Below are 23269 nucleotides of genomic sequence, written 5' to 3' on the forward strand. Positions count from 1 at the left end.
AGACGCTGCACCACGAAGATTGCACAAAAAAACAGAGATTATAACCATACATAATTTTATTTATATAATACTTTACATATGTACATTTCGCCACTTAACGTTCCATCTTAGAGTTATAAATAAGGAAGCACGGGCTTTACACTTTCGGGAAAAATAATTTCTTTTAAACGATTTATATTATATTCCCTGCAGAATAACCAGAGATAGTCGAGCGTGGCGAAAGCCGGGGCCATAAAATTCGAGAGCGGTTTAGTTCCTCGAGTTTTACCTTCCTTAAAAGTAATTCGGTACGCGCGCCGCGATTTTTTTGTTACAAACCGCGGGGGAATTCGGGTTCGGGCGCGAGTTGGAAAAGTGTAAAGAGGAAAGATATCTTTGGCATCTTTGGGAGAGAGAAGAGGAAATACAGAGCGACAAGTGTTACTTCGCACGTAGATTCCAGTTTCCAATCTCCTTAGCAATGCGGTATATCTCGGTTCGCGACGGACTCGCCTTTCCGTTTTGCATTATCGGGAATTCGCCTCGACGGCGCGGCGGCGCAAAGTCTGCTCGATGCTTTGCATTACTTTGCGAAGGTACGACCTTTAAGGCTCGTCTCCTAAATGGAGTTTATCGAGCGCTCGAGACGGACGCGAGAGAGAAACGTTGAAGAGGTTGACCCGAGACATCAAAATGCAATCAGAGACTCGCAATGAATCTGATATACTAAAGCATTCTTTTTTTCTCTTAGTTCATTTTACTCATCATTTTTTTTCGCGAATATTAAAGTCTCTTTTTACATATATATATATATAATGTTATATATTAAATAATATATGCCAGGGTGTCTAGCGGTCCTTGAAATCCTTCAAGTCCTTGGAATTTTGTTTGTTCTTTAAAAATCCTGGAAATGTACTTGAATTTTTTATAGATCCTTGATTTTTTTCGTTGCTTCTAAATCTATATGTTTAGCTAAAAAAGCAGTTGAGACTATTCAAGTAAAAAATATTTCATCTTACTTTGTAAATAATATAATATATTTTTTATTTAAGAGTCCAAAAAATAAGTGTTACGCATAAGTTATTTGTAGATTTTAAGCATTCAAAAAATATAATATAAGAGAAGATTATTGTATCTAATATTTGTAATGCATATATTAATTTTCATTATTAACATGCAATTATAGACTTGATAAAGAAAATAAAGTTTTGAGTTTCTTGTACATCTCTATTACATATATTATTGGAAAATGGTGCAAATTTCCTTGCAAACGTTCTTAAATTTTATTTTCAAATTTTACTAGACACCCTGTATGCCGATGTAAAGTCTTCATCTTTATCTAATAAAAGAGATTTGAACGTGAAATTGAGAAAGAAGAGACATAATGGAACGCGATAAATATTTGATGCAAAACGTTACGATCTATTAATTTAATATAGGTGACAATTTTCCATTGTTAATTACAATTTGCTTAAGAAGCGTGCGCGCACAGCTATCAGCAAATGTCGGCTAATTCTACCGTCTGTTCTCAGCAATTGTTCTAACGAGCAAACTCTAATAAGCGTTAGCGTTCTTGCGGAGTTCTGAACACGAATTCGCGTAGAGCCCGGCGGGATCTTACCATAGTCACGGATTATCTTACCTTACCTTACCTTACACCTTCGGACTTCTAATATAGAACACGCCTGGTCTGCAGCCGCGAAAAATCTTATTATCGCGTATCAATTTTTGCGAGTGCGGCCTCGGTTTTCTTCCAACTTAGCAGTCATTTCGTATCTACATATCTAGGTGGAAATCGCGCGAGAGAAGGACTTTAAATATTTTTTGAGCTCCCTTTTTATTTTAGTTCACTCTTCTTTCTTTCTATTTGCCCTCGAGGATCAGTTTTTCATATAAGTAAAGTTTTAAATTTTATTCTATAGTATTGGGAGCTAAGTATTATAACATTTCTTCTCGTAATAATCGCATTTGGAAAAAAATGCTCTTCATTATTCGCACTTTTATCATCATCGTTCTCGTAAAATCTCTCGTTAAACGATTATTTGCGCGCAGAAGCAGTCGAAGAAGCGTGCTTTTGGAAATCACATACTATTGAGATGACACAATTCTTTTCTCGTGTATTTTATTTCATTTTGATTTATATTTTAATATTACTCATCGCGTTTATTTTTACGTTTATCTCGCTCTTGCATGCCTCTCTGTATATCAAATATTGAGTATATCAAATATCGAGTTAATGAAGCAGAAATTTTTCTCCACGATCGATCCAATTCATTCACCTGCATACAATACAGCTTCCTCTATCCTCACTTATCCCGTCATCTGTTTTTATCGTGACATTGATTCGCCGCGTTACCACGTTCCTCTCTCTCCCTCTCTGTTTCAATGTCATTATCCTTCTCTACTCCGTTACACTAGTCCGCTTATATAGGAAACTACTTTATGCCGTAAGAGCATTTGCTCTCGAAAGCGATCTTTCCCATAAATCCTCTCGTCTTATCTGCCCTGTTTGAGGGAAGACGATGCAATTGGCGTAGATTCTACGTTTGCAATTAGGTTGCCATCGTATAATTAGACGATTACTTGCAAACACATATATACATGTGTACATAGAACAGATGCAAAATGAAAAGTGTATTAAAATTTTTTTATGTATTAATGTAGGTATTAATTTTGTAAATTGAAGCAAAATTAAAAAGATAAATTTTAAATCACGTTGTAATGAAAAATATGAGGGAATAATTTTTAAATTGATAAAATTAACTGGAAGGAAAGAATTGACGGGAAAATATCGATTCGCGATAATTAATTATTTTATATATATATATATATATATATTTCCTTTTTATTATAAAATATATTAATACCTAACAAAAAATTTACATCGGATGAATACATGTAATAGTATGTACAATGGTTGTCGTTTACAAGGAAAACAGTCACGATTGACGGTATGAAGGAAGAACCAGTTCTATAATAATATGCCCTATATCGTAAATGACATGTCGTACAGCATATATCACTAATTTTTCCAATCAGTGATGTGTGAAAATAAAAACGGATGATCCCAATTAATTGTGTGTCGCATTGCATCGAACAGCATTTATTTACCTTCACGTTGAATGCATATGCACGCGCTGTTATTTACACGAGCTCTAACTAAACGCACGTTCGTTACGCTCCTTTGCATTTCATATATACGGATCACGTGAGTCCCCAAATATTTTATATCCGCTCGATCTGCTCTGCGAATCAAATGCAATCGATGAGCTTTGATTAATATACTTTTCCGAATAAATTATAATATATTGCATAAACGCGTTTGATGTTGCGATGTTATATACATTACAAAAAATTACATAACAAATCTTGCTGGCTGAAATTAACTTTGCGGATGCACACGAAGGTCCAACAAATCTCAACATTTTTTTTCAACATGTTTCTTCTCCCCTTTTTCTTTCTCTATAACTATTCTTAAAACTTCAACGAATAAATTTCCATTCTTTTCGTACTAAGGAAAAAAGCTAGGTAGAAAAGTTGGAAGTAATTCTGTGAGTGTCTCCTGGGTTTTGATCTTAATATGCACTGTATTAGAAAATGTGCATTTTTAGGATCAAAAGTGGATATCGTTAGAATTTCGAAAACTCTCTTTCAGCATATCCGCTTAAAATACTGGTATTAGCGAAACATTGTTATTATGTTTCAGCATATAATCATGCGTGCGGTTAACATATGTTAAGGAAACGATTACCTTTGACGCTGAAACGTATTGATTGTAACGTTATTATAACGATACGATACGATACGACACGACAGAATTCCATGATGTGAAACACGTTATGCAAAACAATGAAAATTTTCGTAAGAGAGAAATTATATAATATATTTATTATAGAATTAAAAAAAGACTGTACACATTTAGTTCTATTTAGCTCAGAATCAAAGTTAAAATGACGTTTATTACACATTTTATTTATAATGAAAAATTTATTGGCTATCTATTTATATCTTAAGAGAATCCGCCTATCGAATTATTTTTAGAATTTTATAACTTTTAGTTATAAAATTCTAGAGACTAATCGAGTATGCATATTATTACCGAATATTATTTTGTGTAACGTGCTTCTCCGCGAATGTCGTAAAATAGCTTAATAAAACTACCATGCTTGCTTACTAACGCTCAATTTATTTTTTACAAAATGATAGATACAATAGCAATATGGTCTTCTCTTTTTTCTTCATATTTACACGCGCACTTTTACAATGTACCGATCGAATTAGCGTGGTCCTTAATTTCTTCAATATGAAATCGCACTATAGATGACAATATACGTTAATATAATTAATATTCGGTACACTAATTCTGATAGTATGGTCGAAGATGAAAAATGTACATATAACGACATTTGGGAAGCACGATAGATTGTGGCAGTCATCATTTTTCTCATCGATTTTATATATACGCGCGTCGCTCGAATATATCGATCGTGGCAAATTTAGACGAAAAGAGAAATAGAGAAATCTAATATTAAAAAATAATCTTATCCTCGTTCTCGGATATATTCTCTCCTCTTTTATATAGGTAATAATTCCCCTAACGTATCTCACATTTTCCATACTTTTAATTTGTCGAGAGTTGTAGAATCATGTAGCCGTAATATAACACTAATTGGTAATTGTTTCTGCCCGAGAATACTGCGGGAAGAATGAACAAACAATTAAGGGTGCGGTAGATAATAACCGATCGATCAATCCACTCCTTATTGCCGACAATGATAATCGTCTTACAGAGCTGCTGGCAATTCGACAGGATTAATCACAATCACTCAGCCATCGTTCAAGCGCTCGGGAAACACCGTCAACCAATATCCTTCATTATTGGATCGCGCATCGAAAGTGTCAAATTAGCGAGAAAGCTTTACGCTGTTCGATCACAGGCAGAAGCTAATCAAAGGGCACATCGTCCCCGCACGAAAGATGAATTAGCATGGCTCTTTCACGCGATCTTGCATTCAAACAGTTCGAATTGTAATTATTATTCTGTTCGAATCGATAATAGATAATTGAAGAATGAAAATTAAGTTGTAATTGCAATTATTGTCGAGTACCTACTATAAGCATCTCCAAATGTTATAAGCGCAAAATTTTTTAAATTTAAATTATTACCATAATGAAATTAATACATCAAAAATTAATACGAAAAAAATTGCATCCGGTATACAGATTTAAAATTAAAATATAAAAAAGTAGAAAAAAATATAGTTAAATTCTGCAGGAATAGTAAAACTGCAGTAATAATTTAGATTAATAACCGCAAGAATCGATAACCAGATACTTTGAAAATACTTAATAAATAGTCTAGAACAAAAGGGAGATTGTTCGATTGCAGAACCGACCGCTGCAAATTGTTTCGCGGCCACGAGATATAACAGAAACTTGGCGAACAACGGAGGTATCGAAATCGTTTAAGTTGTAAGAAGTTTCTTCTTCGCTATCGAAATTGACATTTCTCGATATACCGTCGTACGAACTATACGTGTAATCGCATCAACCATTTTCACATTATCTGTCATTACCACTCGTGACAAAGTGCGAGAGCAAAAGTATTCTGGTTATTGTTCGTTATATATTTGTACGACAAAAAAAGTTCATAAATATATATTCGAGCAGGAAATTCTCGCGGACGTTTTTAAGTAAGATGTAGCCTCTCGTTGTTCTCGCTTTTCGTTGCCGCGAGAGACCGAATTACAAGTAGAAGGTGGAGAAACGGTTTCGGCGGAATTAAGATTAAACGATGGAGCGGCGAGAGAATAAACCGACACAGGAATTCGCTCGCGACCCTTATGGCCTCTCTAAGGACAACTAGGCAAGGTAACCGGTTACAAAACGGTACGTTTATGGAGACAGTGAAATGGCCGCCACTTGCTCTGCCCGGTCACGCGATAAGTGCTCGTGAGTCGAGCGAGCGAAAACACAAGGACGAAGAAAGGGGAGCGATGGCTTGACTCGCCTAAGACATTCCTCCTTCTACTCCTGAATCGTTCCTTTCCCTTATTCGTGCCGTCGCGTATCTCTTTCTCTCTCTCTCTATATATATATATATTTCTCTCTATCTCCTCCCTTTCTTCCTTTCTCTCGCAGGTAAACCGATAGCTCAATTAGTCACGAGAACGAACTCGCTTTTCCGGCTATCTCTTTTCCCCACCTTCTGCACCGGCCGGCGATGGTCGCAGAGAGAAATGGTCGGGCGAGTCCTTAGGTTAGGAAGGAAGGCGGAAGTCGATAAGAGGCAAAGTGGAATCGGGTGGCGGCATGTGGAAGCGCGTAGCGAGAAATGGAAGAGGGAAAGGGATCGCGTGAATAGGGAAGGAGGGAAAAAAAAGAGAGAGAGAGAGAGAAAGGAGGACAGGGTGAATGTGAGGGATGGGATGCTGGGGAGAATGCGCATGCGAACGGGAGAGGTTTTACCGCGAAAGTTTCTCAAGGGAGACGGTACATCCGTTCCACGAACGAACAAACCGCATCGATCGATAGATCCGGAACCAGTAGCTCGTTTCCTTCCCATTTTTTCTCCCTTTCTCTCTTCTTTTTTTTTTTTTTTTTTTTTTTAACTAAGTTTTACTCGAGGGACGGTACGTCGACGAAGCCTAAAGTTATAGCTCGTGAGAAAAACACGATGCAGTAGTTTCATCTCTTGAGCGAATCACGACTTAACGAAGGAATCGAGTTAGAGACTTGAGATGCGAAAGTCGCTAAAAGTCCTTTTGGAAAATAAGGATATGACGCGCGCTGACAGATGTCGGAGAAGAAAATTTAAACGAGACTAATAACATCGATTGTCCACATACGTAATTCTATTGTTGATTTTATTCGATATATTTAAATTCAAACTTTTTATTTTTTTCTTCCTTTTTTTTAGAGCAGTAATCTAGATCGTATCTCGTTTATCAGTATTTACGCATTTTAAGACCGCTATGCATTGATAAGTACTCTATCCAGATTGAACCCGCGAAGCGTGTAATCCGAAAAGCTTTCAGCAGTTTTACGACACCTTTGCCAATTACGTTCCAGGGTATCTTCGGGGAGAAAAAGCCGGGTCAATATGATGCATGCAATATGATTTCGTTTTACATCAATAACGGATAACGGAAATATTTTCGATATTTGCGGCGATCTTCATGGTCCGCAATTTTCGAACGTGTACCGGCAAAAAAAAAAAAAAGAAAAAAAGGGAACGAAAGAGAGTGCGAATCGAAACCGGTAACCATATCACCACGGATTCCTTTATTCACTGCGAAACAATTTTTATCACACAGGTAACCACACGACGAGGATGTTATTTCGCGTGTATGTGTATGTACCATATATGCGCGCGCGTGCGGTAGAAAAAAAAGCCGCGATTAATCCCCGATGCAAGAAGTAAGCGGTGCGTAGAGATCTCATACGAGCGGAAGCGTGCTCCGATCTGTTTGTTCAGCTTGGATTTTTATCCGGCCAATAGCGATGCCTTCACCGAATAACGCGCGCCCATTGTTTGTGCGCGCCATTCCATCAACACGTAAAATTCAACCGCGTCCGCAATTGTGAATTTCACCGAGGCCACACCTATATATACCCCTTGGTCACACATATACGCATCCCGAATATTACATTTTTTTATATTCGCGCACAAATACCGCGGGCTATTTTTTACCTGAGAGTCGTACAGGGTGATTCAATATTCGTGAATGCGCATCGTGTACAGTGAGATTCCGATCGAACAATCGCACAATTCTTTTTTTCTCTCGATAAAAGAGAGCGACGAAAAAAAATTCTTTGGGAAAATATTGTTCTCGTGAATTATTTATAAGTATCACGACTCGTAATTAAATCATCGTTAGAAACTCAAACGAGGCAGAGCAAATACAAAACGAGAAAATACTTCTCTTTTCTTAACTGATCAACTCAATCTTTTGATTCTTTTGTTTGGAAAAGAGGACGAAGTTCAAATAGATTCGAATGGTTTAGATAGGAAGTCACGATACAAATAAACTACCACCCGCAGCTATATAGAAGCCTAGAACTTCAATCTTTTCTGATCCCTTTATCTTTTAATTACGCGGATTTCGCAAGCCGCTAAATTTTCCACGTCTGGAGCTTAAACCCAATTTTCTCAACACTTTCTCTCGCACGCGTGCGATTTTATACAAACAACAATTACTTGTTTAATGGAGCAGCCCCCTGTGAGAATATGTTCCATATATAAAATATTTCTTTCTTATCTTATAAGATTATCAGGTCAAAAGATTTTTTGCGAAAAGTAAGTAAATACGATACATCTTATTCCAACAAATCTGGGCTCTTAGATTTGGATAAATTCCAAGAGAGAAAAGCCTAACACTGATACACACTGACAATCATCGTTAAACCAATACCATTATTTTCGAAAGAAATAGCATCTTGAGGAGAGAATCCGAGACGAGGATAAATAAGAGAAACGTGCGAATCTCTGGAGAGTCGAAACGTTCTCCATGCCTGTGCGATCGATATACCTATACATAGCGATCTCCCGGCGCTTCGAAAAGGAGTGTGCTGCAGTCCATCTGGACATCGTGATCGTTACGACGCATCTGAATGCGGGCTCCCGACGCGAAAGAGACGTGCATGCACCTATGTGTGTGTGTGTACGTGTTCGTATTTCCCTCGGTCCGTATCCTTTCGCGCCACCGTGTATATACGTCCAACGAGCGAATTGAAAGTGCTGAAAGGCGAATTGCCAATTGCTTCGTCGCTTCCAGCCGGGGCTTACTACGGCGCCAAATTGGAAATACCGTAGCAGCTCTCCAACAGTCTTTGCCGCGAAACAGGACTATAAGATTCACTCTTAGCGCGGTATATACATACGTACATATACAGGTCACGTATACTATTTATTATATATATATACAGAGGTGAAGGATCTGCCTCGAGAGGGTAGATATGCGTTAACCTGTCAAAAGTTTAATCAATCTTTCCGAGATCCAGATGGATTTCGGATGCAATTCTAAGATTTTTTCGCAGAAAAATATCTAGTCATATTAAAAAAAAAAAAAACATCGAAATAGCAGAAATTTTTTACAAACTTTAACATCTTCGTAAAGAAAAGTTTTTTTATAATTTAATAGAAATTTCTCTCTCTCTCTCTCTCTCTCGAGAAACACGCTTATGAAGTTATTTGTCAAGTTTAGACCGCTGTAGATCGTATACTTTCTCCTTCCTTCGATAGATGTGATACATTTCAAGTACGCAGGAAAATGAATTTTTAAAAAAATTGTCAACTTGTATCTACCTACCCGCTTAAACATTCAATCAACGAATTATGAACGCGACACTCATTTATAGATTTTTCACGCCGATTGTGAGATCGTGTTAAGGAGTTATAGTCACGCAGGCAGTGTGTTAGCGTTAAACCATGCTTTAAACCGACGTAAAATCGCGCAAAAATTTGCATCGCTCCGAATCGGAAAAATACAGGTATACGTAAAATACATACGTATGAGATACTATACGAGTCTCATGCAACTTGCAGTCGCTAGTTCGCCGTGACACGCACGTTTCGCGCATGACAGATTTCTCGCGAAATATACGAGGCGTTTATATGCGCGCGGTGACGTATGTATTTCTCGTTTCGCACCGCGACGTGAATGGACGACAGACGACGACGGCGGCGGCGACGACGATCGCATACTTACGCACGCACGCACGCAACAGGCGCGGTCGTGACGATCAACAGACCGTGACGATGGAGAGCGTGGTGGTCGTCTTCGGCGAGGCGTAGGCGTGAATCGACTGCGAGTATCTCGATTGTCAAATGCGCAGGGGATCCGTGTGCGAGTTCGTAGGCTTGTGCCGGGCCGCGCAGAAGCTCAGGCCGAAGCACAGCATCAGCAAAGCGACCGAACCGACCAGCAAGTGGCTCGACCATGACACCGAGCACTTCCCTGAAACAGATGGCATCCGTCTGTCATCGACTCGGGGCGAGAGTGTTCTGCGGCGTCGTCACCCCACCGGGAATTTCCCTCCCGGCGAAATAGCTCGGACGCCCCTAATCGTCATGCCGGGGTTGAATCTGATCGGCGCCGTAATGACTTAATCAGCGGTTCGCGGAGTAGATTAATAAACCGAGCCGTGAACGGATTCGTTCCGCGAGATATATTGCCTTGAATGGACAAGGTTATTTGTCAAAGTTGTTTTGAGACAAATTGCAATTAGGAAAATAATTATTTTTTTTTTAGAACAACTCTCTGAATTGAAAAGAGAAATTATTATGATACTTTTGGATTGTCAATATTTTCTTCTGATAATAGCTTGTCTCTTGTTTTCGCGTTTATATAAATTTATATAAATTTATATTTATATATTATTTATATAAATTACAAATAAATGTTTCCGCGATAGCGATAAGAAAGATGCGATTTATATTTATATATTATTTATATAAATTATAAATAAATGTTTCCGCGATAGCGATAAGAAAGATGCGATTTGATTTAAATAAAATATTGATTTAAATGCACATAATAATCCATATCAGTATTGACGCAGAAACAGAATATCTACATTTTTAATCTAGAGAGTACTATAAAATAGAAATATCAATTACGAATGTAATTAACTGTGACTGAAAATGTATATACTCGCTATATGTAACGATCTTTGAATAATTCGAGTTACGAGATTTGTTGGTATTTCTGTCACAAAGTGTACCAAATAAGTTGAATGTAGCCCACAGGAGATATCGTTTGACCGACGGAACGTGCTATTGGAATATATACGATCTCGTCATCGCTTCGACATTTGGTTTGACCCATCAACCTATCTATTTCGCTAGTATTCACCTGGGGACGCTTGTCACCTGTGCGTCGAATATACGGACCATATTGATTATATCCCCTCGGTCAGATAGCTCTACAAAATCTTGTCGATGTAAAAAAAATAAACGTCCACCTTACTCACGTAAAATGTTCTGAAATTTTCAAAATTAATTTCACAACGATAGCTTTTTTCCCCAGAGATAATCACCTTTTTGCAATTCCGTTTACAAAATATCGGAGTTTCGATAGTTTTTGAATTGCAAGAGAAAAAATTAAAAATTTTTTAATACGCGAATTCGAGACGCGGCCGAATGTATGTGTACATATATATATATACATATAGAACAAATATTTTCTAGTTATATCACGTGGCAAATCTATCGAATGCAAATTTAGTATCACGGATGATCCTGCGGAATACAACAACGTACGCATTCGCAGTCACGGCAGCAAATCCGCGGCAAATCAATAACAATCCCCCGGGTATTGAAAGGCAAATCACCACCGGATCGCCGATGTCGAATCAGATCGTTACGAGCATGCTGGAAAATTACGGGAAAATCAGAGGAATTGCGTTTCGAGACCGGCGTGACGTGGATTGCGCGCCTTGCAGAGTTACAAGAGCCATAAGTCTCGACCGGTTTACGTAAAGTCTCGGAATGGCGGTAAGGTCGTTGAGTGCTCCGTAAAACGCTTCGGGAATTCGCCTGCGAAAATGCGGAAACTTCCACCGCCGATGTTGCTAGTCGTCGTCGTTGTCGTCGTCGTTCGTCGTCGTTCGTCGTAGTAGAGTGTGTAACGTCTTAAGAGTAATCACGTACAGACACACGTCCGCGGATTTCTGCTGCGGCACATCGGAACGGCAATTTCTCGTTGAAGACGTCGTTAAACTAGGAAACGAGCAAGTAAAGCGCAACTCTCCCCATTCGCGCGCGAGTTCGTCGAGCGTTAATTAGTTATCGAATTAGATCGATAACTCGCGCCGCATTCCGCCGGAATTAAGTTCCGGGCTGCCATTCTCCGGCTGTTCGCCGCGTATCGCTGTGTATAGCGAATACGAACTCGGAGAGAATACTCACCGAGATTATAAACATTGGCCCCCTTTCCGCAGGATTCGCGTACCTCCCGATTATCCCAGCCGATCGGATACATCACCAAACCGCCGCATATCATCGTTGCTGTAACATACAGATCGAAATAGTTAACGAATTATAGACTATACGAGATCGAGAATTTAATCTGCTATGGAAAAAAGTCTGGCGGTAGATTTTATTTATTCATTTTCCCGTTTATATCCCTAACAGCACACATATCCCGAAGACGTTCAGAGAACATTCTGAGAATGTTCGAATGTCTTCTGGATATCCTCTGAACATCCTTCGGATATGTCGTGCTATTAGGGTACCTAATATTCTTTATAGTGTTCTCGACGGTATTATTAATACATTAATGATATAAAAAATATGAAATAAATATAAAAATTGCGCGGCGCGTTTACTTGCAAAATAGAAATATTCTAGAAGGAAGAAATAATGGCGAATTTTGCGATTTCAACATTATGTCACGCGTTTTTCTCCTGAGAAATCAGTATTACTGGGATCCCCAACGTCATCCCGCATCGATCATGTCGTACAGAGCCTGCGGGCGATTCTGTCATTTTTCGAAAGCGACCCTCGAACGCGGCGGGTAGAAGCAAATCGAGAACAACGAACTAACTTGAAGCGCGTAAATGGAATACGTCAATGCGCTGGAAGAAGGATGACGTTACCATGATATCTATTTTATTCGGGGACAGTTCATTATTTCGTCGCGAGATGTGAAATTCTCATCGGTCCCGTTGTACCTAGCATTAAATTTGATGTGACCAGACGGATTGTCATTTTCAAAAGTGCATTATCTTTATTTTTGTGCTCAAGATTCAAACAGAGCTTAAATTACGGATTTTGCACCATTCGATAATAGTTTTCTCTTTTAAGTGATATTTACGGCACATTGAGATGTAATTAAATAAAAATTAATTCCAAATTAAATTACTACATTTAATTACAAAGTGTCAAAAAGCGTATATGACACTCACCAGCGAGCAGCTGCAAGGAACCAAGAATTCTCGTGTGCTTCGGCGTTTTCAGAATGTGTGGGAGGAATGATGACGCCGCTGCTAAAAGTGTCAAAGCGCCGATCACTGCGATCGCGACGCCGATTCCCATCGTTACTGTACTCGCCTGCCACCAGGCACTCGGTATGTCCCAAAAGCTGTAACATAACATCACTCATGATAACAAATTTCTGAGATCAATCGCCGTTAAATATTCATATTTGTTATATTTCAAACATTTTTATTAATTTAATTTTATTCGACACAAAAAATTATTCATGAGCTTAATCGTAAGATTCGTAAATATTTGTTACGTCCAAAATTATACCGCGTAACACTAAATTACAATTAAAAGGAAAGAGAAAACGTCAAATCGGATAAAAGCTACTTGCGTGAAATTAATGTTTTATTAATATAATGGAACAATTTGAATAAAGCTCTAATCGGCATATTTATCGGTAACTGAAATAAGCTTTACTCATTGTATTATTTACGTATTCGTAGTTGTTCTACATTAATTAATATAACGTGTACGGCTTATATACGACAAAATTAGCGTGGATTCTAGCAAAACGAAAAAGCAAATATATTTTATTCTAATTATATCCCGATATAATAATATTACGAGAACTAACTAAAATGTAAAATTATATTGTATTTTGATGTAGGTAATGAGTATAATTTTCATGACGAAATTAAACAAAGTTCAGTCAAATTATATTATTGGCTCGCAGAATTTTGAGTAAATGTGATAATCAATAATTTAATCATTTTATTCCGTGAATTGGTACGTTAAAACAATTTTTCAGTCAAAATTTTTCTGTCAGAGATTCGACTTAAATATGAGAGATTTTAAATGTGAGAGATATTTCAGAAATACAAGGCTTTTTTATTGATATAAAACACGATAAACTATCTATGCCAAACAATTGGGAGATGCAATATAATATCGTATTACTATTATAGTAATTTGAAAAATATAAATTGGATATTGAAGAATCAGAGTGAAATTATCGACGTCGAAAAAATACACGTAACTATGCAGAATATTTTTCATTCTACGCAAATATTTTTCATGGGAGATATCGTGGCGTAAAATATCGTATTATCTGTTTTTAGCTTTCGAAGTTTTGACCCGTTAAACACGACCAAATGCAATATTTTTTTCGCGGCGCGCATTCTGACGTAAAATATCGTATCGTTCGCTCTTTTGTTTCGAAAAAATGGAATATTAGTCGTAGCCAACGATATATTGTTATAAATATTCCCTGTTAGTCGTAGAAATTTTCGACATTATTTTTCTATTAATTATGAATTTAATTAGCTAATTTCTACAATTTATATGCTTTGTATCAGTAAAACTTTGAATAATTCTGATTGCATATTTCAATTTCGTTAATAGAAATACAACAATGTAGAAATAATATGGTTTTTATAGCTTTTTACAATTTGTTGCAAATTATTTTTCTTGTAAGATTTGTGAATGGAGCGATTACATGAATTTTCGAGTTATTGGAATTCTATCCACTGAGAGATAACGGATCTATCGTAAAAACAGATGGAGTTATTGAATAATCCAGTTTGCAGAGAGTGAGCTTACTATTAGCACTTATCGTGCTTGTACCGATTACATTGGGACGAGAAGAGGGAAGTTATAGAAGCGAATTTTGCATGCATAGTTATATTATCACATGCGCTTAACCGATCGAGAAATCGCTTATTGTGCCCTAACCATTGTTGAAAATCAGATACCACACATCAATTATAATCTCGATGCATCCTAGATTATGAATACTGCGAACGCACGTAAACCATAGTATTGACGCATTTTTCCATGAAAAAAGAAAAATACTAAATTCAGGAAGGAATTTATTATATTAAAATTAAAAACAGGCATATTGCCGAAACCTTATAGCGGCATTTTACGGAAAAATCAAACGCGAAATTTTTACACATCGTTGAAGCACACACCGTCTCGTTATATTCAATTGACTCTCCATCGGATGAAATCTGACGGAGTAAGTAAAACTTTGCCCGAGTCGAGCACATCGCCATCGCGATGAAAAGAAAGAAGAACGAGGAGCTTCGTCAGATGGTACTGACGCCGACCAAGCCGACCTACATACGAATTTGCGAAAATTAAATCAGAGATCGCATACGCGAGATATACATTTTTATCGTTTTTCCGTAGCGCACTAGTGAGATCTCGTGTGCAAAAGTGTATGCTCGGAATTAAATTTGCGGGGACTCATTGTTAGCGCTCGCAGTATTCTCGACGAGAGAAAGAGAAAGAGAGAAATACGTTTTTATCGCGATACTTTTTGTAGATGGATATGAGAATAACAAAAAGCCATACATGTTATAATTTCAATCCTTAGTCTACTTTGTAATGTTTCAAAAGGCTTTAATATTATACATAAACGTGTTAAAATTTTTATTATGTTCCCTTTAAAAATAATTTTTAAAAAAAGTGTATTATAAACAAAAAAAAAAATAATAAAGTTTCCGTTGACGAGCGCTTTGAAAAATACGCAATAGTAGTGCACGCGTTAACTTTATTTTCTATGCTTTCCATCATTGTACAATGTACTGTCATGAAGTAGGTTGTCGGAACAATTTCCATACAATTGTCCGCTACCGACGTCATCAATATAAATATCGTTGAGAAGCGACCACCATATATTATAATTCGTATGACGTGAAAGTTTTAATTCTCGCAAGTGTTGCGAAACATGAATCAACATCAATTCAATAAGAAAAATTAAATACGACGTAAAAATTATTCTCACACGATCACACGTGCAAAATACAATACAATCTCGTCGATTTTACGCGAGTACATAGTGTCAGAGACTCGTCGAATCGATAAAAAAAAAGAGACGAAATTTCCATAATTTATCGCGGGTCGTTGCGTCACTTTTACCGCGTAAAATCTCGCGCGCGTGTATTTTCGACCGCGTCTATCGAAATCCTCTTCGGCAAACGGGTGGTAGTCGATAACGGGCGGTAATACGAATGCGCGGAATAGTCCAATTCTTGTTTTTAACGCTTTCGCTGATCCTACGAAGCGAATACGGGGATTTGGTATGCATCGTTTAGCTGCCGCGATCGGATAGAACGGTACTCGAAAAACACATGACTCGTGGATACCTTAATACATCGCGTTCCCAAAACGCAATCCAATCCTATTAATCTCGCGCGCTTACACGTCGTTATTGTGATAATTGTTATTCCCGTTATTATCGTTATCAGTGCCATAACAGAAATAGAACACGAAACAGGAATAAATCTATATATATATATATATATATATATGTCCTCTAATTAATTCGCAGTATTGATATTAATGCTATCAATCACTATTAATAATGGGAAAATTTGTATTAACCCATGCTTAATGCAAGTTACATGTAACCTGCATATATTTTTAATTAAATAATATATAATTTAGAGTTATTATCGTTTATTATTCCGTTTAGAGAGGAGGAAAAGAGATATAGCTGTTGAAATTTTACACAGATGATCAAACGACTGACATTTAATTTAATTATTCTCATACGCGCATTCAAAAGTTAAAATAAACGAGTCCCGAATTAATTTCTATATTAACAAGCGAGAGAGTCTCTTTTATTTGAGTAAAACAATCAAAGAATTATATTATTTTGACTGAACTTGTGATATTTCATATAATTTCTCGCTTCGTACGCAAAAAAAGAGGAAAAGAATCGTGTCGTTTCTCTATCCTATCGCCTTTATGATTTTCTTTGTTAATAACGGTACTATCTCTCTTTGTATAGTTTTAATGCCTCGGGTCAACCGCGATTTTTACGATTGCTCACGAAGAAAGTTTTTACACCCTATTTTCTCAGTCTGTATTAGCGAAGAATTATTCTGATCGCGCGACACAAATTATACAAGTCTCTTGAGTTTGGTTAAAATAAAATTATTCGAATTCGCTTCTCAAACTCGAATTAACGCGCACTTTGTCGAACTTTAAATATTCATTTCCGTGCCTGGAATACGTGTCAAATTCTTCTCTTCTTGCATATAAAATAATTACAATGTCACATTTAATTATCTACACATAAATGTCCATTTCTGACAAAAGCCTTAGTTCTCGATTGTATCACTCTCTTTCTTGTTCTCGATTAGATTATTTATATTCTACTATACATATCTATATATATTAATTATTTATTAATCAAAAAATATATATGTCTAACAAATATACGTCATATTATATTAATATTATTTTGAGATATATTTTACTTATTCATCTTACATTATTTTATACATCTTGAATTTTTTATCTGTTCTAAACTTTATTCCGTATGGTTTAAATAATTTGATGTAACTTGTATACAAATTTATACAAAATTGTATACGTGTGATTATCGAAAGTTTCTCTATAATTACAGTCTCACGGGATAAATAAAATCATATTCAATCTAATATTTTGAAAGAACGACCGAGGAAATTTGCAGTAGAGTGCTCTTAAAATCTAATCTCGAAAAACAAGAAATGCTTGACGCGTGAATTTCGCTCTTCTCGCACCTTAGGAATTCTTGCGGTCGTAGAGAAGCCTGCACCTGGTTGTTCTCTCTTTGACACGGGAATACATTAATACGAAAATACGTACCTGGAGTACCTCGCGCACTCGTAAACTATCTCGGGCGTGGTGTTGGGGGCCCTGAATCGCGGGTAGTTGCAACGCCGAAAGGAACTGAAGTACGCGTCCGCCTTTCCCAGTAGTCGTCCCTGAAATACACAAGACCGCGGAAACGATTACGCTACTGCGTTTTAGCGCCAGATTCTATAATAAACTGATATAAAGCCGAAAAAGTTCGCTAAACACATGTAAGCTTAAAGAAGGCGTACTTAAAATTATATAATATTAATAAAAAAAAAGAATAAATATTGCAAGATACTTTGCAGCTTTATTTTACATTTCATTTTAACGCAATCTTTTGAATCGCGAATTTATTTATATGAAATAGAAAATAGAAAGTGATGAAATAAAAAGTTTGAATAAATTTAAGATAACCGATGTACCAATTTTATTAAACGTTGTGCTCATTTCTGATATGGAAATCTTTGCATCGATCGGACGTACAATAACATCTAGGGCAAGACTTATTTATATGCGAAACCGTATTACAGTGTGTATTGAGAAAAATTTTTGCTTCTTCTAACAAATTTTACAAACGGCGCCAAAGAAACGGGAAATGTCTCGCTGCCTTGTTTGAATGCTTTTGATTGCTTCTCTTAATATGGAAAAATATAACGCAACCGTCTGCCGGAAAAGGACGAGAAGCAGGAAGGAGATCGTAATAAGCTTGCTGTCGTTTACCAAATGCCGTTTTCTTTCAGAAAGCTCGTTCTTTTCGCATTTATTTTCATTAACAAACCGTAATAAAAGTGCCCGAATAAAATTGCATGATTTTGCAAACAAGCTCTTTTCTAAAATATTTTAATATTTCATAGCTATAAATAAATGTAAAATGTCAAAAAGCTATATTTAACAATTAACATTATAAAAGCAATGTATCGATTATTTTTTCACTGTTCTTTTTTTATTGAATTCAATTTATCAACGTAATAAAAAAATGAACCACATTGTCATGTTATAGAAATAATTATAGAAAATTGTCATGTTATAGAAACAATTAATATAATAAAAATTTATTTTGTGATGATATAAAACATTTATTTACAAATGCTTGATCTGCAATTTATAAAATGTGAAGAAAATTTGTGTATTTTTTTATAAAATTAACAATGTAGAGAGATAATAAATGTTAGCAATACAAATTTCGCAAAAAAAAAATAAATAAATAAATAAAATTGATTTTAAAGAGAACTGCCACTAATTAAATGCTTTCGATAACTTATTTGTCAGCTCTGTTTGTAAGTTTAAACTTTTCAGTAACTCACTATATATAAGACAAACTACTATATTATCAATTTTAAACAGTATAAACAAATTCTTAAAAAGAAATAGAGTATATATAACATTAATATAATATAATATAAAAAATATGTACAAATGAACTACCTAAGAGGCAAAATAGATTGATCTAATGAAACGGGTCGTACATCCTATAATTGGTAGATAAAACTTTATTTTTCAAGAGCGCTTCGTTTATCATGTGATGCGAAGAATATGAACAATTTTGTTCGTTCTTGAGAGTTTGTTTCATCTTCGTTTGTAAACTGTATTTTGTATCTGCACCAACATCGGCCAAGGTAGGATCGAGCTAAAGGCAAGTAGTCGCGCGATGTACAAAGTTGCCCTACCAATGGTATTCGTCCCATCAACTTCCCTCCCGACCAAGTTGCCGGTGCCCCGAGCGTTCTCTTGTCTCGTTCAAGAATCTTGTACGCGTAACGAACGTCTCGGTAAGTTTCAAGGACCGAAATTTTGCCTCGCATCACGGCCAGAACGTTGTTACACTTGTTGACAACGCTTGCCACACAGTTACGTCGCGAAATTCATTCAATTATCTGAATTATGGTACACTATACCATAAAATAATTTATCTATCGTCACAGTGATCATTTTGTACAAAAATACATTTTTTTAAATCCTACTTTTGCATGCTTGATCGACATTGCACTGTTTAATTTTTGACGTTAATAAAGAATGTTTTCGAGACTTTTTTATCGTTTTTGCTGGCGCTGTAAGAAATACTTCTTGCATATCTTTCATCATAATTCTTCTTCGTTTCTGGACTTTTTTTTTGTTACGGTTAAGTTACAACAGGGAACAAAGATCCGTATTAAGACGCGTAGAATTAATGTTTCAGTTTCGTTGTTTCGTTCGCCGTTTAGAACGAAGAATCCGATTACTATCGCCGTTCCACGATCCATCTTGTCAGACGACTCGAGCTTGTTCGATTTCTCACGTTTTCTTTGCCGTCCTCTTTCTCTTATTTCTCTCTAGCTTTTCTGCTTTTCTTATTTTTCCCCCCGAGTTGCTCTTTTATCACTACGCTTTCCCCATGTTTCGCTTCTTTGTCGCCCAGACGCTGGTATCTCATTTTACATCTCGCGCACACTAACGAGAAACGATGTGAAAATGAAATGTAAATAGTACGTGCAAAGTAATGTTATATCCTCTCGGATAACATTGCCAGTCTTAACATTAAAGCTCAGGTGCAGCGACGCTTTAAAGCAAAAATCCGTTAATCCGAATTCTAATGGAAGTTACGCATTTTGCCTCTGCTTTTTAACTAATTTATTGAAATACATCAATACACGTATATAATCGGATTAGATTTAATTACGCGGTAGGAATTGAATTAATGGATATTGTGGGATGTGTAGCAAGTCGTTCTCCACGAATTTTGGACGAAACTCGATCTCGGCGAGTCTTGAAATTCAAGTTTGCGAGTTTTAGCCATTCGATTTCCCGATGAATGCTCCGGGAGTGATAAATGGTCCGTCGGTTGAATACTCGAATGTACAAAATGTACACAGATCGAAATAAAAAATACATATAAAAACTCGTAATCTTTTCTCGTAAATTAGAACTTTCACGTGGATGGATATTACATCGAGATAAAATCGTTCGATAAACTTAACGTATCTTATTGCAATCGCGCGCATCATACCATAGATTCTATCTCTCGCGGAGAATCTCGATATCGATGTTTTATGTGGCCGAGCACGCAAATTTCACCGCGATTTTATTTTATCGCGATGCCTGTTAAATTGCTTTACGATCGTGCCGAAGAAATTGTCGGAGTCATCAAAATCGTCGATACGAAACCCCTCTCGACGACTCCCCGGGGAGGAAAAACGACTTTCCTTCGCACGAGTCGTTGGCAGCGTGTAGCAGCGTGTATGTTACACGAATAAAAGTCTTGAAGATGCGCGAACTATGATCGTAGAAAATCCGGAATGATCCTTCGGCACGAAGTTGCACGAACCCGAGAACGACGTCGTACAGTCGCGCGACGATGGAACGAGGAAGTGTCGCAGCGGCAAAGTTTTTCCACGCACTCGATAAGTATAATTTTAGAAGTTGCCCAGTTATCGGCTAAAAGTTATCGCTTGTTTTGTAGCTGTGCGCCAATCATGTGGAAATTGCACGCGTAGCGGCGAATCGTCGATATTCGAGAGAGGGAGAAAACTATCTCGGTTATGACCGGTAATAATGCTATTCTATATCGTGTGATTTGATTCGACAGTATATATCGCTATCATATTTATCGATATGTTGCTTTAACGCTCCATTAATATCGCGCGTTAATGACCATCAAACATCGGAGCGTCGCGCGATGAAATAGAGAGATATTGATTTAATTATAAGAGGAACATATATTTATAGCGCTAATATATATATTTATAGTTTAATATCTAACGTGAGAAAGAAAAAGGAAAACGAGGAGGTAAGAGCGCGGAAAATTTTGCATTTCATTAATTATCTACGGCTCCTCTTCGTAACTTTTTTAAATTCCTTCGAGAGATTATATCTAACTCCAATCTTCGAAAAATTGCTCTAATGACGCTGGAAAAGTTAAGGAACGCTCCAGAGATAATTTCGTTCTTTTTTCCGTGGCGTAACATAATTAAGAAAAGAACTCGATCGTGCTTACCTGAATCCAATAAGGCAAGTAAAAACCGGAGCACGCCAGAATCGAGGCCACGGTGGACAGAGTAGCCCACAGAACGCACAACACTGTCATCTCATCGGTTTAAAAGCGTCCGCCACTCTCCCTCACGCACCTCTGTTCATCCTCCATTCGTGGATAAATAATGATCAAGGTCCTCGAAAGTGGCGCCGAGGATCCCGATTACGTGCTTGGTCCCTTCGTCCGATCGCGATCCGTCATCGACATCCGGTTTTCGACAACGTTGACCCGTCGTCTCTGTCGCTTTTTAAATCGTTCCCCCACTCTTTATGTCACGACTGGCAAAAGGCACCGATCGATCAGTGCAAGTGACATTTATTAGGACATCGACGAGGTCTTGTCGCGGCTCGTTTGACGAGTAAAGGGAGGGAGAAGCTTTCGATCGATCGATCTTCTAATCGCGGATCAGGACACGTCGCGTTCTCTTTTCAAGCACGAATGCTTTAATCATCGGTCCCTGCTCTCCCGGTCGTTTTCCACCGGTGAAAACCTTGGGCTCGCCGTGGTTAATTCCGCCTTGACGAGATTATCCCCGCTCGTAAAACGTGACCGAGAGAGTGTCGCTTCTTCCCGAATGAGTCACGCGGTTAATTTCGATTCCCGTTCCGTTAATACTCGCCTCGCGCCACGAAAATTGATATCGAACGACGACGAAACGAGGGCGAGATCCCTCGAGTTACTACTATATTTACGTGTGCGCGCACAGAACTAATAAGAAAGTTATCCTTCCAGACAATCATGAAGTTTCGCGACCGATCTGCTCCGTTTTGACATCATAATACTGCCAACAAGATTAGAGAAGTTCATTATTCCGCGAAGACTTGCCAACGTTGTTGTTCGTTAATAATGTTCTCTCCCGATGTATATATATATATATATTTCTAAAGAGGTTTGCCCCTTATTATTCACATCGATCCGATCCGGGAACGATAAATCCCGAATAATTCCTCGTAAGCACACATCCTTCACATTTTTTCTCACTTCGCCGTCACGTCGCTGATTTATTCGCGAGATGTTTTCATCGAGAGCCGCTCGTGCGGCTTAATTTCTTGCAGATCCGATACCTCGTTCCGCTGCCAGCCGCGTTCTCCGCGGTTAATTATAGACTCGAACCACCACACCGCGGTTCACCACCCACGCTGCTCTGCGTGCCCGTGACGAGTATTCGTAGTAGCATCCGTTTCGGAGCACGCACCGCACACTGAAACTGACGGTTCGTTTCGAAATTAAATTTCGATCCTTCCGGAAACGAGACGACGGATCGACGACGAGAAGTAATGTAACGCGCGCGAATGTCCCCGTCGTTCTCGTCGTCGTCGTCGTCGTCGTCGCGCACGGCGCCGCTTCGTGGCTGCGACTGAACGGTTCTCCACATTCAGCGGGTTCCTCCTCTCACTCTCTCTCTCTCTCTCTCTCCTTCTCGTTCGCCCGCGCCGCGACCGCACTGCGTGGGAGAAAGCGGAGAACGCCGCGACGCAGCATCCCGCCTCTCGGACATCTGGCGGGCACACGGGTGACGGTGTACACGCCACACCGCACGGACGTGTGCGTGCGCAATGTGTAACACGTGTACGAATCACCCTGTGTCCCCTGCCGACGCAGCCCCGTTTGTTAATGCAGATCAAATAATCGAGCAACCTTGTCTCCAAGTTTGTCCGGGAAAAACATATATGTATTGCGGTGAACCGCGAAGAAGTGAACGATAATTACGGGAACATCGTCGACCC

General features: G+C 37.9%; 2 protein-coding genes across 2 annotated transcripts in view; one reads left to right on the forward strand and one right to left on the reverse strand.

The window, feature by feature from the left end:
• The window catches only part of LOC114945319 (podocin), a 223804-nt gene that overhangs the window by 135070 nt on the left and 65465 nt on the right, over positions 1 to 23269 (forward strand). The window lies entirely within an intron of this gene.
• Positions 39 to 22886, reverse strand: LOC114945187 (LHFPL tetraspan subfamily member 6 protein). Its single transcript, XM_029321286.2, has 5 exons — positions 21507 to 22886; positions 17546 to 17664; positions 12889 to 13064; positions 11891 to 11989; positions 39 to 9938 (listed from the first exon to the last, which is right to left on the reverse strand). The coding sequence occupies exons 1-5, from the start codon at positions 21594 to 21596 to the stop codon at positions 9805 to 9807; spliced, it is 618 nt and encodes a 205-aa protein (XP_029177119.1). The 5' UTR covers positions 21597 to 22886; the 3' UTR covers positions 39 to 9804.

The sequence above is a fragment of the Nylanderia fulva genome, unplaced genomic scaffold (assembly GCF_048542155.1).
Source record: "Nylanderia fulva isolate GAGA-0341 unplaced genomic scaffold, ASM4854215v1 Scaffold2, whole genome shotgun sequence".
In the NCBI taxonomy this organism is placed as follows: domain Eukaryota; kingdom Metazoa; phylum Arthropoda; class Insecta; order Hymenoptera; family Formicidae; genus Nylanderia; species Nylanderia fulva.

Excerpts from the sequence above, each read along its gene's own strand:
- LOC114945187 (XM_029321286.2), bottom strand. The coding sequence starts at position 21,596 with ATGACAGTGTTGTGCGTTCTGTGGGCTACTCTGTCCACCGTGGCCTCG. Across the intron at positions 17,665-21,506 it reads ACTTGCCTTATTGGATTCAG|GGACGACTACTGGGAAAGGC; the intron begins GTAAGCACGATC and ends TGTGTATTTCAG. Across the intron at positions 9,939-11,890 it reads GGCCAATGTTTATAATCTCG|GGAAGTGCTCGGTGTCATGG; the intron begins GTGAGTATTCTC and ends CATCTGTTTCAG.